The sequence below is a fragment of the Mobula hypostoma genome, chromosome 22, assembly GCF_963921235.1.
Source record: "Mobula hypostoma chromosome 22, sMobHyp1.1, whole genome shotgun sequence".
In the NCBI taxonomy this organism is placed as follows: domain Eukaryota; kingdom Metazoa; phylum Chordata; class Chondrichthyes; order Myliobatiformes; family Myliobatidae; genus Mobula; species Mobula hypostoma.
This window is the reverse complement of record NC_086118.1, coordinates 37,450,618-37,471,156: the sequence shown is the minus strand read 5'-3', so window position 1 is coordinate 37,471,156 and position 20,539 is coordinate 37,450,618. Positions and strand designations below refer to the sequence as shown.

General features: G+C 39.4%; 1 protein-coding gene across 1 annotated transcript in view; it reads left to right on the top strand.

Moving 5' to 3' along the window:
* The window catches only part of slc38a10 (solute carrier family 38 member 10), a 118,420-nt gene that overhangs the window by 28,960 nt on the left and 68,921 nt on the right, over positions 1–20,539 (top strand). The window contains exons 6-9 of the mRNA XM_063074457.1: positions 1,787–1,911; positions 4,185–4,287; positions 5,712–5,897; positions 10,054–10,165. Coding sequence (XP_062930527.1) covers positions 1,787–1,911; positions 4,185–4,287; positions 5,712–5,897; positions 10,054–10,165 — 526 coding nt within the window. The remainder of the gene's footprint in view (positions 1–1,786; positions 1,912–4,184; positions 4,288–5,711; positions 5,898–10,053; positions 10,166–20,539) is intronic.

Here is a 20,539-nt window from a genome sequence, read left to right as displayed (position 1 = left end):
GGGAGCTGAATTCCCATTGCTGTAACAAGGATGAAGTTCCCCTTGGCCTTATCTACAACCCCATGAAGCTCCATATCCAGCACATTATTCTCCTCAATGTCTGCCATCTTCAACCTACCATTAAATACATCCCTCCTCCCGCCCCCGTCCACTCTCTACAGGCTTTGCTCTCTCCATGACTCCATTGTCTATTCATCCTTCCCCACTGAATCTCCCTCCTGCCACTTATCCCTGCAAGTGAGCGAATGCTACACTTCATTTCCTTCCTCACCACCGTTCAGGGTCCCAAACAGTCCTTCATGGTCAGGGAACACTTCACTTGTGAATCTGTGGGGGTTGTATCTGGTACTCCGGTGCAGCCTCCTCTACATTGGTGAGACCTAACACAGATTGGGTGACTGCTTCATTGAGCACCTTCATGCCATCTGCTGCAATAGGTGGAATTTCCCAATAGCTACCCACTTTAATTCAACTTCCCATTCCCATTTTGATACGTCGGTCTATGCCCTTCTCTACTGCCACAGTAAGGCCATGCTCAGGTTGGAGGAGTAACACTTCATATTCTGTCCGGGTAGCTTCCAGCCTGAAGGCATGAACATGTCATATCTCTAACTTCTGATAATTTATTCCCCTCCCCCTTCTCCCTTTTCAGTTCCCAATTCCGGATGCCCTTTTACCCCTTCACTTCTCCCCTGCCCATTTCCTCCCTCTTGTGCTCCTCCCTTTTCTCCCATTCCTGTCAGATTCCTCCTTCAGTCCTTTTGCTTTCCTGACCATCAACTTCAAGCTTCTCACTTCATCCCCTTCCTCCCCCACCCACCTTCCCCATTTTCAGCCAAAAGTTTGTTAATACAGCATAAGATTTCTCTGTAATGTTTTCCCATTTGAGCAAAATAATGATTTTCATGAGCAGCTCAGTCCAGTCTTCCCATATGAAATCCCATGATGTTTTCCTTGATGCCCTAAAGTTCTTCTAGCCTGGCTGAGGTTTGGCTTTGAAACTTGGTGCAATATATGGCCTTGAACTGCAAAAAATTGCTGCATTGATCTGTAATGCATTTAATACATTACAGTAATCAGTGGTCTCTTTCATTGACTTGGAATGAGTCATTATAATGCATCAAATCATAAATCCCACAATGAGATGGAGTGCACTTATGAAATACGTCCTGCTAATGTTGGGATACAATTGCATTAGATTTTAAATGTTTTGTATGTGACTTGTGGTTTAGTTTACAGGTTCTTAATTTGAATGAATGGATACAGCTGAACTGTGGCAAGGTCACTTCTTAAACTCTAAAGTGCTATGATAAAAATTATGCCTTGTGTAACATTAAGTTCTGGACATAAAGTTGTAAGGAATAGACATAATGTTGAGACCAGCCAGGAGATATTTGGGTTATTAATTACGGGAAATTAAGTTTTTAGCCTCAAAAAGAAGCACCCGAGTGATGCCCTTAGGAAGAATTTAACTAGTGTAAGAGATTTCCCTTTTAAATAGCTTTAAATCTCAAGAATAGAACAATGTGCTTTGGGCTAAAATTGTTGAAAGTCAGATGGAGGAGAAATGTCAGGATAGTCAAGAAGTCATCTAGCAGAATGGGGTGAAAGCTCTGGAATCATTTTAATAAAAAAATCATTTAGAGATTTTTGTGAATGGATGCAGTGGGCCGAATAAACATTTTTGTTTATATTATGCTCACGATTAAGTTCATGGCATTTGTCAATGAAATTCTGCTCTGAACATTATTTATTAGTTGTTACCTTTGGTGTTCCTCACCCACAGATTGTGCTGTCGTCATTTAAACACGGTCTCTTCAGTGGTGAGTGGCTGAGAAGAGTTGGTTATATTCGCTGGGATGGAATATTTCGATGCATTCCCATCTATGGCATGTCATTTGCCTGTCAATCGTAAGTACTTTGTTTTCACATTTTTTGTGACCAAAACTTGATCAGAGGCAGAATTTGAGAGCATCATTAGGTAGATGGCTTAGAGGTTTATAGGATTGAGGAAATTCTTACATTTTAGGTATTTCTAAACATGGTTATCAATAATGGAACAAAAGAGAGGATTGCTCAGGTTGAATATGAAAAGTTTGTTGGTGGAGTAGGTTAGCTGAAAAAAAATAGGGCTGAAATCACAGGGATTTAAATGAGGACAAGAATTTGAAATTGGAGGCATTGAAAGACTTCCATTTGCGGTTACCTTTCATAGTGATATAATACAAAACAGCAATAGTTTTTGCTGAATTCACATTATCCACTGAAGTGAAATCTTTTGCTTGTGTAAAATGGAGATCCATTTATCTATGCATTTTTTATAAGGACTGAATTAAGCTTGTTTGATAACGTTTTGATGTATCCTCATAAAAGGTAGTGCTTTAAATGTATCAAGTATCATTTCCTGAGCAACAAAAATTTATTCTGCTACAGTTAAGCAAACTGGCTGAGTCAATTTTGCAGTAGCTGTAGCCAACCAAAATCTTAGCTACTTTAAACATTTTTAAATATAAGATTGCTTTTTAAATCTGTTCCTTGCCAACGTGTGTGTGTGTATAATATATATATACACACACACTTTATCTCAAATTTGTTGAAATTGCAAAATAAACCTAATACTTCATCATCTGTGATGAAGTATTCTTTATGGTTAACTTTTTGCTAAGGGTCACTCAGAGTCATTCTCCATCTGAGCTGGAAGATGGTGTGTTGGATCTCGCTCTAAAAATATGGGACTAACTCTAGTGTTGAAGGAGCACTGTCATCACATAAGATGTTAAACTGAGATCCTGTCTACTGTCTTGGAGATGCAAGCTTCTACAGCTAGTATTTCATTGCAGAACCAGTGTTGAGGCCAATATTAAAACCAGAATAAACATCACTGAAACTAATTATCTGATGATTGCATTGCTAATTGTTTGAACTTGCTGTCTGCAAATCATCTGTTGATTATCTTGCATTACATTTCTTCATTTGTTGTAAAGTTCATTGGGATGAAATAAAATGGGCCAGACATTATAGAAATAAAAATCTTTCCTGAAAAGTTTGCGAATATTCAGATTCAACATTTTCTCTAGAAAATAATTAGATCATTATAAAAACTGTTCAAAAGCCTTAATATTTTATACTCTGAATTGCATTCATAGGCAAATATAAATTTGTTATTTGCAATCCTGAATTTATAATCCTGAAAAGAAAGTATAAAAAATTCAAAATAAATTTATTATCAAAGTTGTAGGCATCCGTTAGTCTCGTGAGACCACGGATTTGTGCCTTGGAAGGTTTCCAGGGTTCAGGCCTGGGTAAGGTTATATGGAAGACTGGCAGTTGCCCATGCTGCAAGTCTCCCCTCTCCACGCCACCGATGTTGTCCAAGAGAAGGGCACTAGGGCCGATACAGCTTGGCACCGGTGTCGTCGCAGAGCAATGTGTGGTTAAGTGCCTTGCTCAAGGACATGACACGCTGCCTCAGCTGAGGCTCAAACTAGCGACCTTCAGATCACTAGACCGACACCTTAACCACTTGGCCACGTGCCAACACATCCATATATGTCACCCTATACAACCCTGAGATTCATTTTCTTGTAGGCATACTCAATAAATCTATAATAGAATAATAACCATAATAGATTCAGTGGAAGACCACACCAAGTTGGATGTTTAGCCAGTGTGCAAAAGACAACAAACAGTGTAAATACAAAAAAAACTAATAAAAAATAAGCAATACATATTGAGAATATGAGATTAAGAGTCCTTGAAGAATTAATTAATTTTTGGAAGGAAGTGTGGTTGAGATGATACTGGGAGAGCTCCTTTTTATCGACTAGCACTAAATGTTCTTCCAATACATAAGTATGGGTTAGGAATTTAGCTCACAGTTTCATGGAAACTTAATTTTTTTTCTAAAATTAACTTTTTGTTCAGTTGCCAGTTTCTCTTTGAACTTGTCATTTGAGTTATCTCTGCATTATCTGGTGGTTTTCAAACATTGGTATTTTGCAGGCTTGTAGGTGTTAGTACCCATAGTTCCAACTACTTATCTGATTCAAATATTGATATGCAGTGACCTATATTAAAGAGAAAGTGTTAGTGATCCAAGTTCGTTTCTTGTTTATATGTTGGAGAGACTACAAATTGAATATGTTGGTAGGAATTATCAATTCATTTTCACCATTTCTTTATAGTCAAGTGTTGCCGACTTATGACAGTTTGGATGAACCATCTGTGAAAAGAATGAGTACTATCTTCTCATCAGCCCTCAATGTTGTTAATACATTTTACATGACTGTAAGTGTCTTATTTATATATACTGAATGCAACTTGAGTATTTTAATAGAAATAAATCCTATTAGGAATGAATTACAGAGCATGTGTAATATAGCATCGCTAGATTTTCAAATAATAAGTGAATGGTTCAGTGGTTCCATTTAACATCAGAGAATGTATGCAATATACAACCTGAGGTTCCTACTCTCCATAGACATCCTTGAAACAGAAGGAAACCCCCAAAGAATGGCCGAAAAAAATGTAAGAGCCACAAAGCCCCCTTTCCCCTACCACGCACAAGCAGCATCAACCCGGGCCCCCCCCACTTATTCTAGCATAAAGCATCAGCATACCTACCGTGCAAGCAACAGCAGAGCCCTCAAAGAGAGACCATGGACTACAGTACATCAAAAACTAGCTGTTCATTCCAACACTTGGACATCCCTCAGGTTTCTCTCTCTCACTGATGAGGAGGAGACAGATGTCGCTTCATCCACAGCGAGAGGGGAGACAAACAGTCGCTGTTTCGATGTTACAGTCACTGTCTGAAGTATTGCTTTTTATTTTGAGTTCCCTGGCTCTCTCTTACCATCGAGAAAGAGTGGGAGCAATCGATCAGCAAGTGCAGAGGCCTCCGACAGCTGCTCTTTGAATCAAATTGCAATTCAAGAATTGGGCTAAATTTGTCTGTGTTTTAGTGTTGTGGCTAGTAAAAAGATCGAAGAGCATCATATGTAATGTAAAATGATTGCTTTAAATTTTCAATGGATAAAATTGGTAAGGGCTTATAAGGTCTAGCAAACAAAATAGATTTAAAGTGCATGTAGGAATGGACAATAAGTGCTGACGTTGCTAGTGGTGTTGAACTTGTTCCATATAAAAGCAAATGTGGATATTTGCATTTTTTCTCCCAGACTTATTTGAAAGATGTGCATTAGTAGTGAGCAGTGACCATTTGCCTTAAGTGTTATGTAGGGTGATCTGCAGAATCTGAAGTGCAGAGAATTCAGATAGTGAGGTTATACATTAGTTCCTCTTTAAACTTTAGGCTAGTGTAAGCTTAACTAAAGCTTTGAAATGCTGCATGGCTTGCAATTATTTTATATGGCTGCTATTTCATCATAACCTTGAGCAGAATGTTTACGTTGAATTTTAAAGGCAACTTTTGTGTTTCTTAGTAATAGGTTTAATGTACTCTCATAGTTATTCCTTTAATGTAGTATTCCTAATGAATAGTTCTTTATTTTGTTATCACCAAAATTTGTATACTTCTAATAAATCAACTGTTATTATTTCAATGCTTACAATTTTTTGAATGGGGTGCACCTTTATACATTGCAAACACAAATATGTATTGAATGAATATAAAATTTAATCATGTAATCAGCTTTAATCAGTTAAAGTAACCATGTTGTAATATCTGTGATTATATTGTTATCCTACAGGTTGGATCTTTTGGCTATATCAGCTATACTGATAATATTGCTGGGAATGTTATGATGAACTTCCCCTCCAACATAGTCACAGAGATGATTCGTGTAGGATTTATGATGTCTGTTGCTGTGGGGTTTCCTATGATGATTCTTCCTTGTAGACAAGCTCTGAACACTTTTCTCTTTGAACAATTGCAGGTAAATGTACAGTATAAATATAGCAGATTTCAAACGTACACAAAATGGAGTGACATTAAAAGATGAAGAATATTATTGCACATGCTTTAAGCTACTTTAATTTTGAAACCCATTGCTTCACATGTTGACTCTGTTTTATTGCATGCCATTGAGATGTATTTTCATGAAACTTATTTTCGATGGTCTCCCTGTTGACTATATCTGTGGGAAGTGCAGCCAACTCCAGCTCCTAAAAGATCGCATTAAGGAGCTGGAGCTGGAGTTGGATGAGCTAAGGGTAATCCGGGAGGTGGAGCAATTGATAGATAAGATGTTTGAGCAGGTGGTTACACCCAGAGTGCAAACTTCAGGGAGTGGATGGGCGAACACCAAGAGAGGTAAAGGGAGAAAGAAGTCAGTGCAGGGTCCCCTGTGGCCATTCCCCTCAGCAACAGGAATACCCCTTTGGATACTGATGTGGGGGATAACCTATCTGGGCAAGGCAGCAGCAACCAGGCCAATAGCACTGTGGTCCGCTCTGAGCCTCAGAAGGGTAGGGTGAAGTCAGTTGGAGCGATAGTCATAGGGGACTTGATAGGGGGTCAGATAGGAGATCTGCGGCAGCAAAACAGACGCCAGGGTAGTGTGTTGCCTCCTGGGTGCTAGGGTCCAAGATGTCTCTGAGCAGTTGCAGAATATTCCTGAAGGGGAGGGTGAGCAGCCAGAGGTCGTGGTACGTATTGGTACCAATGGCATAGGCAAGAGACGGGTAGAGGTCCTGCGCAGTAAGTTTAGGGAATTAGGAAGGGGGCTGAAGAGCAGGACTTCCAAAGTGGTCATCTCTGGATTATACCCAGTGCAAAGCTAGGGAAGGTCAGAACAGAAGGTAGTGCAGACGAATGATGGTGCAGGGGGCAGGGTTTCAAGTTCTTGGATCATTGGAACCTTTTCTGGGGAAGGAGTGACCTGTACAACTGGGACAGGTTGCATCTGAACTGGTGGGGAACCAATATCCTGGGAGGGAGGTTTGCCAATGCTATTGGGGAGGGTTTAAAATAGATTTGCAGGAGGGTGGGAACCACAGTAAAGAGGCAGAGGATGGTATGGTTGGTGCTCAAGTAGAGAGTAGGGAATTCGTGAGGAAGGATAAGCAGGTGATAGAGCAAAGATGCACTCAGCCAGATGGTTTGAGATGTGTTTATTTTAATGCAAGGAATATCATAAACAAGATGGATGAAGTTAGAACGCGGATCAATACGTGGAACTCTGACGCTGTGGCTATTACAGAGACTTGGATGTCTCAGCTGACTGAATGCTGCTGATTGTGCTGGGCTTTAGATGTTTCAAAAAGAACAGGGAGAGAGGCAGAAAAGGTGGGGGTGTAGCATTGCTAATCAGAAATAGTATCTCGGCTGCAGAACAGGAGGAAGTCATGGAGGAATCGTCTACTGAGTCAGTGTGGGTGGAGGTCAGAAACAGGAAGGGGCCAATAACTCTACTGGGTGTTTTTTATGGACCCCCCCCCAATAATAACAGAGACATCAAGGAGCAGATATGGAGGTAGATTCTGGAATGGTGCAATAATAATAGGGTTGTTGTGATGGGTGATTTTACCTTTCTTAGTATTGACTGGCATATCCTTAGAGCAAGCGGTTTGGATGGGGTGTTCAAGAAGGTTTCCTGCTGCAATATGTAGATAAGCCAACTAGAAGAGAGGCTGGACATGATCTGGCTTTGGGAAATGAATCTGGTCAGGAGTTAGATCGCTCGGTGGGAGAGCATTTTGAAGGTAGTGATCACAACTCTTGTCTCGTTTGCCATAGCGTTGAAGAGGGATAGGAGCAGACAATTTGGGAAAACATTTCATTGGGGTAGGGGGAAATATGATGCTATTAGGCAGAAACTTGGGAGCAGCTGTTCTCAGGGAAATGCACAGCAGGTATGTGGAAAATATTCAGGGAACATTTGCATGGCATTCTGCATTAGTGTGTTTCATTGATGCAGGGAAAAGATGGTAGGGTAAAAGAAACATGGTGTACAAAGGATGTTGAAAATCTAGTTAAGAAGAAAAGAAAAGCATACAAAAGGTTCAAGAAACTACTGTTCGAGCTGGAGAAGATTACAGGGTTGCCAGGAAGGAGCCTAAGAATAAAATTAGGAGAGCTAGAAGAGGCCATGAGAATGCCCTGGTGAGCAGGATTAAGGATAACCCCAAGGTATTCTACAAGTAGGTGAAGAGCAAAAGGATGAGCTGTGTGAGAGTAGAACCAGTCAGGTGCGATAGTGGAAACGTGTGCATGGAATCATAGGAGGTAGCAGAGGTACTTAATGAATACTTCAGTATTCACTGAAAAGGACCTTGGCAATTGTAGGGATGACTTAAAGCGGTCTGAAATGCTCGAGCATATAGACATCAAGAGAAAGGATGTGCTGGAGCTTTTGAAAAGTATTAAGTTAGATAAATCACTGGGTCTGGACGAGATGTACCCCAGGCTACTGTGAAAATTGAGGGAGGAGATTGCTGAGCCTCTGGCGATGATCATTGCATCATCATCAGTCGGGACGGGAGAAGTACTAGAGGACTGGAGTGTTGCAAATGTTGCTCCCCTGTTCGAGAGAGGGAGAAGAGATAACCCATCAAATTATAGACCAGTAAGCCTTACTTCAGTAGTGGGCAAGTTGGAGAAGATCCTGAGAGGCAGGGTTTATGAGCATTTGGAAAGACATAATCTGATTAGGGATAATCAGCATGGCTTTGTCAAGGGCAGGTCGTGCCTTATAAGCCTGACTGAATTCTTTGAGGATGTAACAAAACACATTGAAGGTAGAGCAGTGGATGTAGTGTATGTGGATTTCGGTAAGACATTTGATAAGGTTTCCCATGCAATGATTATTCAGAAAATAAAGCATGGGATCCAAGGAGATGTTGCTTTGTGGATCCAGAACTGCTTGCCCACAGAAGGCAAAGAATGGTTGTAGATGGTTCATATTCTGCATGGAGGATGATGACCAGTGGTGTTCCGCAGGGATCTGTTCTGGGACCCCTCCTCTTTGTTACTTTTGTAAATGACCTGGATGAGGAAGTAGAAGGGTGGGTTAGTGAGTTTGCTGATGACACAAAAGTTGGGGGTGTTGTCAGAGGTTACAGTGGGACATCGATAGGATGCAGAACTGGACTGAGAGTGGCAGATGGAATTCGTTCCAGATAAGTGCGAAGTGGTTCATTTCGGTAGGTCAAATTTGAAGGCAGAATATGATATTAATAGTAAGACCTTTGGCAATGTGGAGGATCACAGAGATCTTGGGGTCCATGTCCATAGGACACTCAAAGCTGCTGCGCAGGTTGACAGTGTGTTGGCCTCCTTCAACAGTGGGATTGAGCTCTAGAGCCATGGGGTAATGTAACAGCTATGCAAGACCTTAGTTAAACCCCACTTGGAGTTCGGTGTTTAGTTCTGGTCACCTCCCTACAGGAAGGATGTGGGTACTATAGAGAGAGTGCAGAGGACAACCTGATAGAAGAATATAAAATTATGTGAAGCAAAAGTGGGTTAGATAGTTCAAAGCTTTTGCCCAGGGTGTAAATGTCAAATTCTAGTGGGAATAGGTCTAATGTGAAAGAGAAAATTTAAAGGAAACTTACAAGGCAATTTTTTTTTAAAGAGAATAGTAGGCGCCTGGAATACAGTAGATGGTAGAAAATGCTAGTGATATTTGCAGGTTTTAGATTCACATCTGAACAGGCAGAAAATAAATGGAACAGATCAAATGCAGGCAGAAGCTAATAATTTAATTGGCATCATGGTCATCCCTGTTCCTGCACTGTGCTATTTCATAAATGAGAAAATTTCCAATAATGTGCTCCCTCCTGTTGTTTGAATCTCATCACAGATGTGATCCTTTGCACATGACATAATTCAATGAGATTTATTTCTTTCCCAATGCCAATAGACTAACTGTATAATTCAGTTGTATTCAACATATAGTGCAGTGTAATGATCAAACAATGTTTTTTGTTCAGCAGGGCGACTTCACTTACAGTATGCTTTTATTAATTTCAAATCTTAAGATAGCAGATTTTGACTGCAAAATGTGGTTTTATACATTCGTTTGGTTATATTTTGGGGTCTTAATGCTTGGAAGGCTGTGGAATAATCCACCATTCCATTTCTTTCAGCAGAAAGACGGCACTTTTGCTGCAGGAGGTTACATGCCACCTTTGCGGTTTAAGCTCATTACAGCAGCGATAGTGTTTGGCACAATGTTGGGTGGAATTCTCATTCCTAATGGTAAGATTGACTTACTTAAATGGTTTATTAAATGTATGTGCAGAAGTGTTGTGCTTTAAATAACTACAGCAAATCTCTGTTTGCTCCTGACTGTGATAGAATGCCTTTCTTGTTCTTTCTTCCTGACAACTTAATAATGGGGAAAAAAATAGCCTGTTCTAGCAACAATTATATTCAGATTTTTTTTCAAAGCAGTGGCAATTTTGCACCACCAGAATTTGGTAATGTGCAACCTCAGTCTTTCATCTTGTTTTCCATTGTTGCAAATTTTGTATGTACTAAGTTTTTCTGTGAAGTTTCTGAAAATCAATGAATCGTGGCAGTATTTTCAGTTGATCTGCTGCAGACATCCAAGAAATTATAAATGCCTTGCCTAGTAGCAGGTTTTATGAAGAACTGTGGGAGATTTATCCTGGTTGCTTAAGCTTGTACTGGTTATAGACTGAATAGTTGTGTATAGTTGTTTCTTGGGTGTGTCACTTGTTGGATTTTCAGCCTGTGTAATGTATCGACTGATTGACATAATTGCATGAAAAAAATTAAGTTTTTGCTTTATATTTTCCAACTATTTAGTTATTGAATCTATTGTACAAATAGTTTACTTAAAGGTCCTTGTAAAATGGTACCCAGTGAATTAATTGCAAGCAGTCAGCTTTCTGCCTATCTAAGCTGCATGTGACCACCTCATAGTCTAGCACTGTTGAATGAAGCAATTATGTTGTCTAAGTTTAATAAGGTTTTGGCAGTACATCCAGCAAACATGATTTCACCTCTATACAGCTTAATTCATCTCATTTGATAAGTCTTAAGGGTGCAAAGAGTTGAAGATTTATTTTGTGTTCCTGCAGGAGCATGTGTTATGGTCATAGCAGAATCATGGTTCCCATGTTGCTTTACATTAGCTGCACAATGAATATACGGCTTCAATGATAAGTTTATTATAAACAAATTCACATACTCCCTGAATTATCTTCAGACAGGAATTAAGTGGACACCCTGGAGTAATGGAAATGTCGATATATTGGTGCTTTTGAGAGAGAGTTTAAAAAAAAAACATACAACTAAAAAGCTGGAGGGAGGACTTATTTTGGGCTGTTTTTTCCCCTAAGGGTACAGAGAGGTATTTCAATAGTAACTTTCAGAAGGAATCTGTAAATATACATAAAGAATAAATTTACAGGGCTATAGGGAATAATAAATAATTATTAATATAATAATTTATGAATATAGGGAATAGAGACTAATTGCAATGTCCTTAAAGAATTGGCAGTCGGTTGGTGAAATGATCATCTATGCTATAAGATTTTATGAAGAGAATTCCACTGTGAGGCATAAAGCACATGAAAATAACAGTAGTGAATAAAGTATATTTTGAAAAGAAAATATCCCAAAGGGTTTCATAACTAATTCGCCACCTTGAAGTGTAGTTGCTGTTTTAATGCAAGGGGATGTGATAATTACTTTGTGTTATACAAAGGTCCCATAATATGACTTGAGCAGATAATCCATTAAGATATTGGTTGAGGAGATCAATATTGGGTCAAAGTGAGGTAGGGTGGCAGGAAGCTCCACCGTTTAAGTTGCTAAGGGCAAGTTATCTATTTGAACATGTTATTGATAAATGGCGCTTTTGATAGTCCAGAACTTATTCATAATTAATAAGTTGACCTTAGTTATTTGGGCATTTCAGGAATGGGGATTGAATCCAGAAATTTCTGAATGTTAAGTTGTAGCTACTGTGCAGAAGCTAATGGGAATAAGTTACTTAGATATTAAACATGTTTTGAAAAGAATTAAGAACTCTAAAAATTGTCTTTATATTTTTGAAATGTGATTTTTTTTTAACCCTCAACATTTGGAATCTGTATTCAATGTCTTTTCATGGAAGTGGCACGTTATCAGTGATTCTAAATTGTAAAATTGTCTACTTGTAGATTAAGTGTTATTACACAATTTTGACAATCTAGGTCAGTAGTAGTCATTGGACAACTTTTGCAGACCACTATGTAAGGTAGGCCAGCAATCTTCTGGCTACAAACTTAAAACTTGAATTAATTTGCTTCTTGGCTGTAGTGTTGGTGGTCGGTGATGATGTTGGAACTATTTATTATGGGCTTCTTAAGTTTATATTGTGCCTTGAGTTTGAAAGTCCCGAGACATTTCAAAGGTGTAGGGAAGAAAAATGGAATTGAACGTGCCCATCAGATAAGTGAAATGACAGATCATTAAAACTAACAAATGAAATTGCAAAAGAGTAACTCAGAATCTGCACACATTTGTGAAATGGAATCTGCCGTGAGCAGTAAGTTCCCCACATCTGCTATTCACCTATATTGCAAGCACAAATGTGCCTAAAGCAGCCCTGGTCCATTGAAGTCCTTGTGAATTTACAATATCTTCGCCAACTAAGTGGGTTAGTCCTATTTTGATGTTCTGTAGTGAATTTGAGAATAAAATCTGTATCTTCAGTATCTGAAGATGACGCACGGACGGACTTCAAGAGACCGAATCCAAGAAAAACATCTGGTCCAGACGGAGTACCTGGCCGAGTACTGAAGATCTGTGCTGACCAACTGACTGGTGTATTCACAGATATCTTCAGTCTCTCGCTCCAGCAGCATGTGGTACCCACCTCCTTCAAGCAGGCTTCAATCATACCGGTGCCCAAGAAGAGCATGGTAACTTGTCTATACCTGTCAGTAGTCATATCTGACTATCGCCCAGTGGCACTTACACCCAGTGAAGAGTTTTGAGAGGCTGGTGTTGAAGCACATCAGCACCTGTCTGAGTGGCGACTTGGATCCACTTCAATTTACCATCAAAGCAACAGGTCTACAACAGATGCTATCTTGTTGGCCTTTCACACAACCCTGGAATATCTCAACAGTAAAGATGCATACATTAGGATGCTCTATTGATTACAATTCAGCATTTAACACCATCATCCCCTCAAAACTAATCAGCAAACTCCAAGACCTGTGAGGACTGTTGAGAGGATCGTTGGGGTTTCTCTTCCACCCATCCAAGATGCTTACCAGAAGCACTATGTATATAGGGCCCTCAACATTGTTAATGATTTCTCTCATCCATCCAACAATCTTTGATCCCCTACAATCAGGCAGGTGGTACCATAGCATTAGGACAAGGACTGTTAGGATGGGAAATAGCTTCTTTCTCCAGGCCGTGAGAGAACTGAGCTCCCTGCCACTACCTAGGTGTCATCATGTATGAAGCGCCAGAAGCATTACACTGTTTTATTTTTTAACTTGTGGCATAAATGCACCTTATTATGTAACTCCTGTCTGGTATGGTCGGTGGGGGGGCACTACCGGACAAGATCAAAGTAAGCTGCAGAGAGTTGTAAACTTAGCCCCATCATGGGCACTATCCTCTGTAGTATCTAGGACAGTGGTCCCCAACCACCGGGCTGCAAAGCATGCGATACCGGGCGGCGAGGAAGCTATATGATTTGGCGATATGAGTCAGCTGCACCTTCCCTCATTCCCTGTCACGCCCACTGTTGAGCCATTACACACGCGAGGTCATTACCCGCGCGTCATCCGTGTCAGCGCGGGAAGGAGATCAACTCCTCGAGCTTGCAAATGACGGCGGGCTGGGAAGTATGTTTGACATAACATCTCTGCCGGCATTCTGGATCAAAGTCAAGGCTAAAAATCCTGAGATAGCCACGAAAGCACTGAAAATGTTGCTTCCAGTTCCAACATATCTCTGCAATGAATGCAACGAAAACTAAACTGTGGAACAGACTGGACATAAGGAACCCCGTTCGACTATCGCTGTCTCCCATCACCCTTCGGTAGGACCGTGTTGTTGCAGGAAAACAAGCCCAGGGCTCCCACTGACTCAGCGATAGTGGTGTGTTGCAATGATTTTATATGTTCATATGGGAAAAACACATGCTGCGTGTTTAATATCCAAACGTTACTTAAAATGTTATGATGCTATTGACTTATATAACCATATAACAATTACAGCACGGAAACAGGCCATCTCTCTCCTTCTACTCTGTGCCGAACGCTACTCTCACCTAGTCCCACCAACCTGCACTCAGCCCATAACCCTCCATTTCTTTCCTGTCCATATACCTATCCAATTTTCTTTGATAATATCGAACCTGCCTCTACCACTTCTACTGGAAGTTCGTTCAACACTTACTTCAAGCTCCCCTGATAATTGACTTATCACTATATTCATGCGAGGAAAATATGTGCTGTGTGTTTAATATTAAATTCGTTAGATAAACCCTTTTAGAAAGGAAATTGAGTGTGTTAGCCACTTATCACCGATATTTCTGTCGTGATTAACAGCCCCCCTCCCCACCCAACAAAATCGCCAAAAACGATTTGTAGAAAAAAATCGTACACGCATGCCAAATCACGCATGCGCACTGGTGCCCACGCAAGGCTTCATGGTCATTGTAGTTTTTCTTGGGGTAAACCCAGCGTAATTGACTACTACTCTTGTCCGCTGGCAACCCTACCGCCACCCCCCCTCCCCCCCCCCAGTCCCCGGTCAGTCGGTCCACAAGAATATTGTCAATATGAAACCGGTCCGCAGTGCAAAAAAGATTGGGGACCCCTGATCTAGGATATCTTCAAGGAGCAATGCCTCAAAATAGCAGCATCCATTATTAAGGACCACCATCATCCAGGTCATGTCTTGTTCTCATTGCTACCATCAGGAAGGAGGTACAGGAGCCTGAAGGCACACTCAACAATTCAGGAACAGCTTCTTCCCCTCTGCCATCTGATTTTTGACTGGACATTGAACCCATGAGCACTACCTCACTACTTTTTTATTTCTATTTTTCTACTACTTACTTAATTTAACTATTTAATATATATTTACTATAATTCAGTTTTTCTATATTGACATGTATTACATTGCACTGCTGCCACAAAGTTAACAAATTTCACGACAAATGCCGGTGATACCAAACCTGATTCTGAATTTATTTGTTGTAATATTTCTTTGTATTGTGCGTGAATAATACGTACTGTTGTGCATCATGGTCCAGAGGAAGATTGTTTTATGTCGCTGTATACATGTATATGATTGAAATGACAATAACTGTAAACTTGATCTCTGGAGAATCCTAGTTGTTATTCTTACCCGATTGAAATCCATGGCTCCAGGCCTCTTTGAACTACCTCAACGAAATCCATATGAATATAATCTGTACCTCTATCTACCCGAACCTTTTTAGAGTTCAAGCTTCTAAAAAAAAAAGCAATTTTAAATATTCTACTTGGGTAACTGGAGTATTTTAAGCTAATAAATATTACTTTCCATCTGCCCCTAAGACTGAGAATCAAAAATTTAATTTTGCTTCTGAGTGAGTAGCTCCTACAGATACCTATTAAACGACATATGGATGGAAACAGGTTATTTTATATTGTGGTGCCACCAAAACTTAATTAGCAGTGATTGTTTGTGACATGCTTTGGATTTCTCATGTTTGCTATGAATTCAGTTCTCTTACTTGACGCTGCTTCAGGATGGACAAAAACCTCCCAACAAATAAATCTGGTGCATTCATTTCTCATAGTGAGACACATCAGTGTCCAAATCTCTTAGAAATGATTCATATCATGTTTAGGTAGGTTAGCATACAGAGCCACATCCAGTTCCTTTCATCATTAGTCTTAATTTCACAGTTACTCCCTTCTTTGTTCCCAGATTCATTCTATAGTTTACCATAGCAGTCAGGGCATTCTATCTCCTGAGGACACCCTGGATCAGCATGCTTTGCTATAATGCTTGTCACACGTAGTTGATGTGATACTGTTCTTTCTTGCAGCAACTACCCTGTAAAGTCTTCAACTGGTGTAATAGTCTTGCTTTCTTGCAGAAATCCATCAGGACAATTTCAGTTTTTGCAACAGTGCTTTTGCTTCTCCCAGAGGCTAGGCAAAATAATAAAGGTTCTTCCATCAGTCAGCTGATCTATTCTCTTGCTACAGCTCTCATCTCTAAGTGATTTTGTTTCCATACAGTTCTTATTTCTTGTAGAGATTTGGCATGACAGCTTTTCTCAGACTTGTTACAATGTATGATTTTGTTTTTCTGTGTGATCCATAAACTTTAACCTATGGCCTCAATAAGTTAAAGTCCCAATACCATTTTCCCTAACCATTAGGTAATTTCCTTCTAGGAATTTGCTTGTTTGAGTTTGTGGCAGAAGTTACCATTTAACGTGAGCGTGTGTAGTGATGTAACCTTAATATTACATTACGTCAGAATTACTGGCCTCTTCAGTTGGAAAAATGTTGCAGAAATAGGGAAGCATTTCACTTTTGTGACAAATGATAACAAAGGACGTTCTGTTCAGTTGTTTGGAGCAATGAAGAGATATTTTTGTTCGGCATCCTGCCTCAGTGAGCTGTTTACTATTTCACTATATGCAGTTACCAATTGCAGTATGTTGGGCACCAAAGATATCCTCTTAATGTAATCAGCAAATCCGGTCCCTTCTTGACTTCAGGAGGACACGGAACAATCACTCTCCACTGAACATCGATGACTCCTCCATAGAGATCGTTAAGAGCACCAGATTTCTTGGTGTTCACCTGGCGGAGAATCTCACCTGGTCTCTCAACACCAGCTCCATAGCAAAGAAAGCCCAGCAGCGTCTCTACTTTCTGCGAAGGCTGAGAAAAGTCCATCTATCTCCCTCCACCCCCCCCCCCCATCCTCACCACGTTCTACAGAGGTTGTATTGAGATCATCCAGAGCAGCTGCATCACTGCCTGGTTCGGAAATTGCACCATAGTGAGGTCAGCTGAGATGATCATCAGGGTCTTTCTTCCCGCCATTACAAACATTTATACCACGCGCTGCATCCATAAAGCAAACAGCATTATGAAGGACCCCACGCACCTCTCATACAAACTCTTCTCCCTCCTGTCATCTGGCAAAAGGCATCGAAGTATTCGGGATCTCGCGACCAGACTATGTAACAGTTTCTTCCCCCAAGCCATCAGACTCCTCAATACCTAGAGCCTGGACTGACACCAACCTACTGCCCTCTACTGTGAATAATGTCTTGTTTATTATTTATTGTAATGCCTGCACTGTTGTGGGCACTTTATGCAATCCTGGGTAGGTCTGTAGTCTAGTGTAATTTTGTATTGTTTTACGTAGTTCAGTATAGTTTTTGTATTGTTCATGTAGCAGCATGGTCCTGAAAAACGTTGTCTCGTTTTTACTGTGTACTGTACCAGCAGTTATGGTCGAAATGGCAATAAAAAGTGACTTGACTTGAGTTGATTAAACTGTTAAAAGACTTTGAATATTCACCAATGTGCGACATTAACAAACATTGCAAAGTATTTGCTGTTAAAAATTAATCATGTTATTGAAACATTTAAAGATTTAAATTAGATTTTGATAAATTATTAAATCTTCAGAAAACACTTAAACAATGACATTTAAAATTAAATTAAAAATGTAAATTACCTGGAATGTGGCTTTCTCCCATGGAGCTGTCCCTGTCTATTAAAATGAGTCACTGAACCTTCAGTGGGCAGATTTGCAGTTTAGTTATGGGGAAATCGGAGAAAAATTCTGCTCCTCCATGAGGAGTCCAACGTCTAACTATATTTGGAATTTCAGCAGTGTGCATCTTTACTGGGATTTCATTGCTTTTTTTTTGTTCATATAAATGCCCCTCAAAATTAATTCTGTTTATTAGTCTAGCTCTGATGATAAAAATGTTGTGTCACACTAGTGTGCTTAGCTATTTTTTCAGTTTAATAAAGGATATGTAGCCTTTGGAAGGACTTTTAACTTGTTGTATGTTGTGAGCTAATTATAATTTAATGTGGTACTAAGGAATCTAGGTATCCTAGAATATGAAACAGTAGTTTAATGGAATGTTGGCTTTTTATTGGAAAGATAAAGGTTTTGATGCAAGTTTACAGGTTGCTGGTGCATCTACATCTGGTGTGCTGTACTTGTATTGGGTTTCCATATTTGAGGAATTATTATCCTGGCATTGTAGATAATGGAGTAAAAGTTAACCAAGTTGATTTGAGTGATAAAGGGATTGAAATATGAAAGGTTTATCTTACATTCATTGGGGTTTAGTATAATGGAAGGTTTTTTTTTGAAGCATTTCAGGTTTTAATAGGGGTTGACAGATACTTTGAGGATGAGTATCCTTGCGGGAGATGTTGAGAATTAGGTGAAAGTTTCAGAATTCCAAGGGTGAATTTTTGGAATTTACAAAGCTGTGGAGATGAAACTTTTAAATATATTCAAGACTGAGAATGACAGATATTTGAACGAGAAGGGAGTCAGATGTTACGAGAGCAGGAGAAAGTGATTTTGAGGCAAAGATCGGATGAGTTGTGAAATTAAATAAGGAGCTGGCTCAAGGGTTTAATTAGCCTCTTGTTTCTCATTTTCTTGTCCTCTATTCTTTCTAGTTTATTACATGTTGCAGATGTGGAATAATTTCTAGCTGTAACATTCATTTCCTGGGTTTTCCTGACATTTTTTAGAGAAACGTAGGATCGACAAGCATGTCAATTCAAATAATCTTGAAATGGTGATTTATAAGTGCTTGCCAGTATACAAAGCAGCTATCCTAAACATTGACGGTATTAGTGTGCATTGCTCATATATTGTACCTGCCTATAGCTGTTAAAGGACAGAATGCATACATTGATACAACATTAGAATGATATATTGTTACATTGTTACATATATTGTTACATTACTCTAAACTCTTGCAGAGCTAGTAATTCCCTGACTTAATTGCTATGCCTTTTGATTTATTCTAATGTAACTTAAAATGTATAGTATAACTGATAACATCTTGGATGTTTCAGCAGTAAAGCACAATAAGGACATTTGTACTTTCCAGTACCTGTCTGTGAATCATCTTAATGACTAGCTTCCAATTCGTTTATTATTTAAGATTGAAATTAAATGCCATCTTCAAAAGCTAGGGAATAATATTGAAGAAAAAAGAAATGTCTGTCTTAATTAGTCACCACGCTGTGTTGCGTGTGAGTTTGGCTATCTATGAAATTTCAAAAAATCGATACTTGTTTCTACGTTTGCATTTCCACCCTAGTTACATTACTTGGAGACATGAAGTCTGCTTCTAAGTGTGAGCCAATGTCACCTAGGTCTTCTACTCCTCCACAAGCAGATTGGGACAGCCATAATTTTCTAATTAGATGTTTATAAGATTACAGCTGTTGTGCTTTGTTTTGATGAAAGACATTCAAACTGAAATATTAACTGTTTCTCTTTTTGCAGATGCTGCCTGACCTGATTGTTCCCATCATTTTACTATTTTCATTCCATCCTGATCATCATTTTCTCCTGTCACCGAACCAGTGGCTCCATAGGTTTCTTCATTGCTATATTCGGTTGAAATGGGCCATTTGATAGCTCCTTTCTCATTTGTCTTTAACCAGAAATTCCAACCCCATAACATCATTGATGTAGAAATTGCCTATTTCTAATTCTGTAATATAGCTTGGCTCTGCCTTACCTTGGTCTTCAATCTTCTTCCTGAAATCCTTTTCAATGCCTTTTGAAGCAATCAAGCCTTGCTTTCTCTCCCTGCTGCTCTGCCAGCTTCCAAATGAACTCAACTAAACCTATGCTGACCATATTCTGCTTACTCATCACCTTGCAATTACTTCAGTTTTTCCATGATTCTGAAATTCCTTCCTATCCTGTCTCTTTTAAAACAGTAATTCTCACCGTCTGAAATGTTCTTGGGTTGTTGACAGTTCAGCCAGAAACAGCTTGGTGTAGGCAGTCTCACCTGTGAGTTGGAGGATGCACTGGCAGTGTTTAATCAAAATCACTCTTGAAAAAAATCCCACAGATTATATAATAATTATGTTATTGTTGTGTTGCTTTTTCTGTGAGTTTGTTGCACTGGAATTGCTGTCGGGTTCCTTCTGTGACATGTCAGCATATCAAATGAACTTTATTAGCTGTGAAGTGATTAGAGATGTCCTGCCGTCATTAATGATTCTATATGAAAGAAAAATTATTTTGATGATCAAGACTGGTGTAGATGGATGATGTGGGAAGTAGATGTCTGACAGGTATTCTTAAGTGTATACAATTATCTTAACGGCATTTGTATTAATTTTTGCTAAAGAATAAGTTGTTCTTTGATACCAGTGGTACCATGTTCATACAGAGGCAGTGTATTTTTCACTGTTACATCAACACAGAAATGGCTAAGGGAAGATGCATCGCTATTTTGGAAAAGCTATTTAGTGGTATTGAATGCTCAGTAGATGCCTTTAAATGCCACCTACTGAGCAACTGATCAATTGCTTCATTCTTGGTCAAACTCTTATTAACATGATGCTTTGG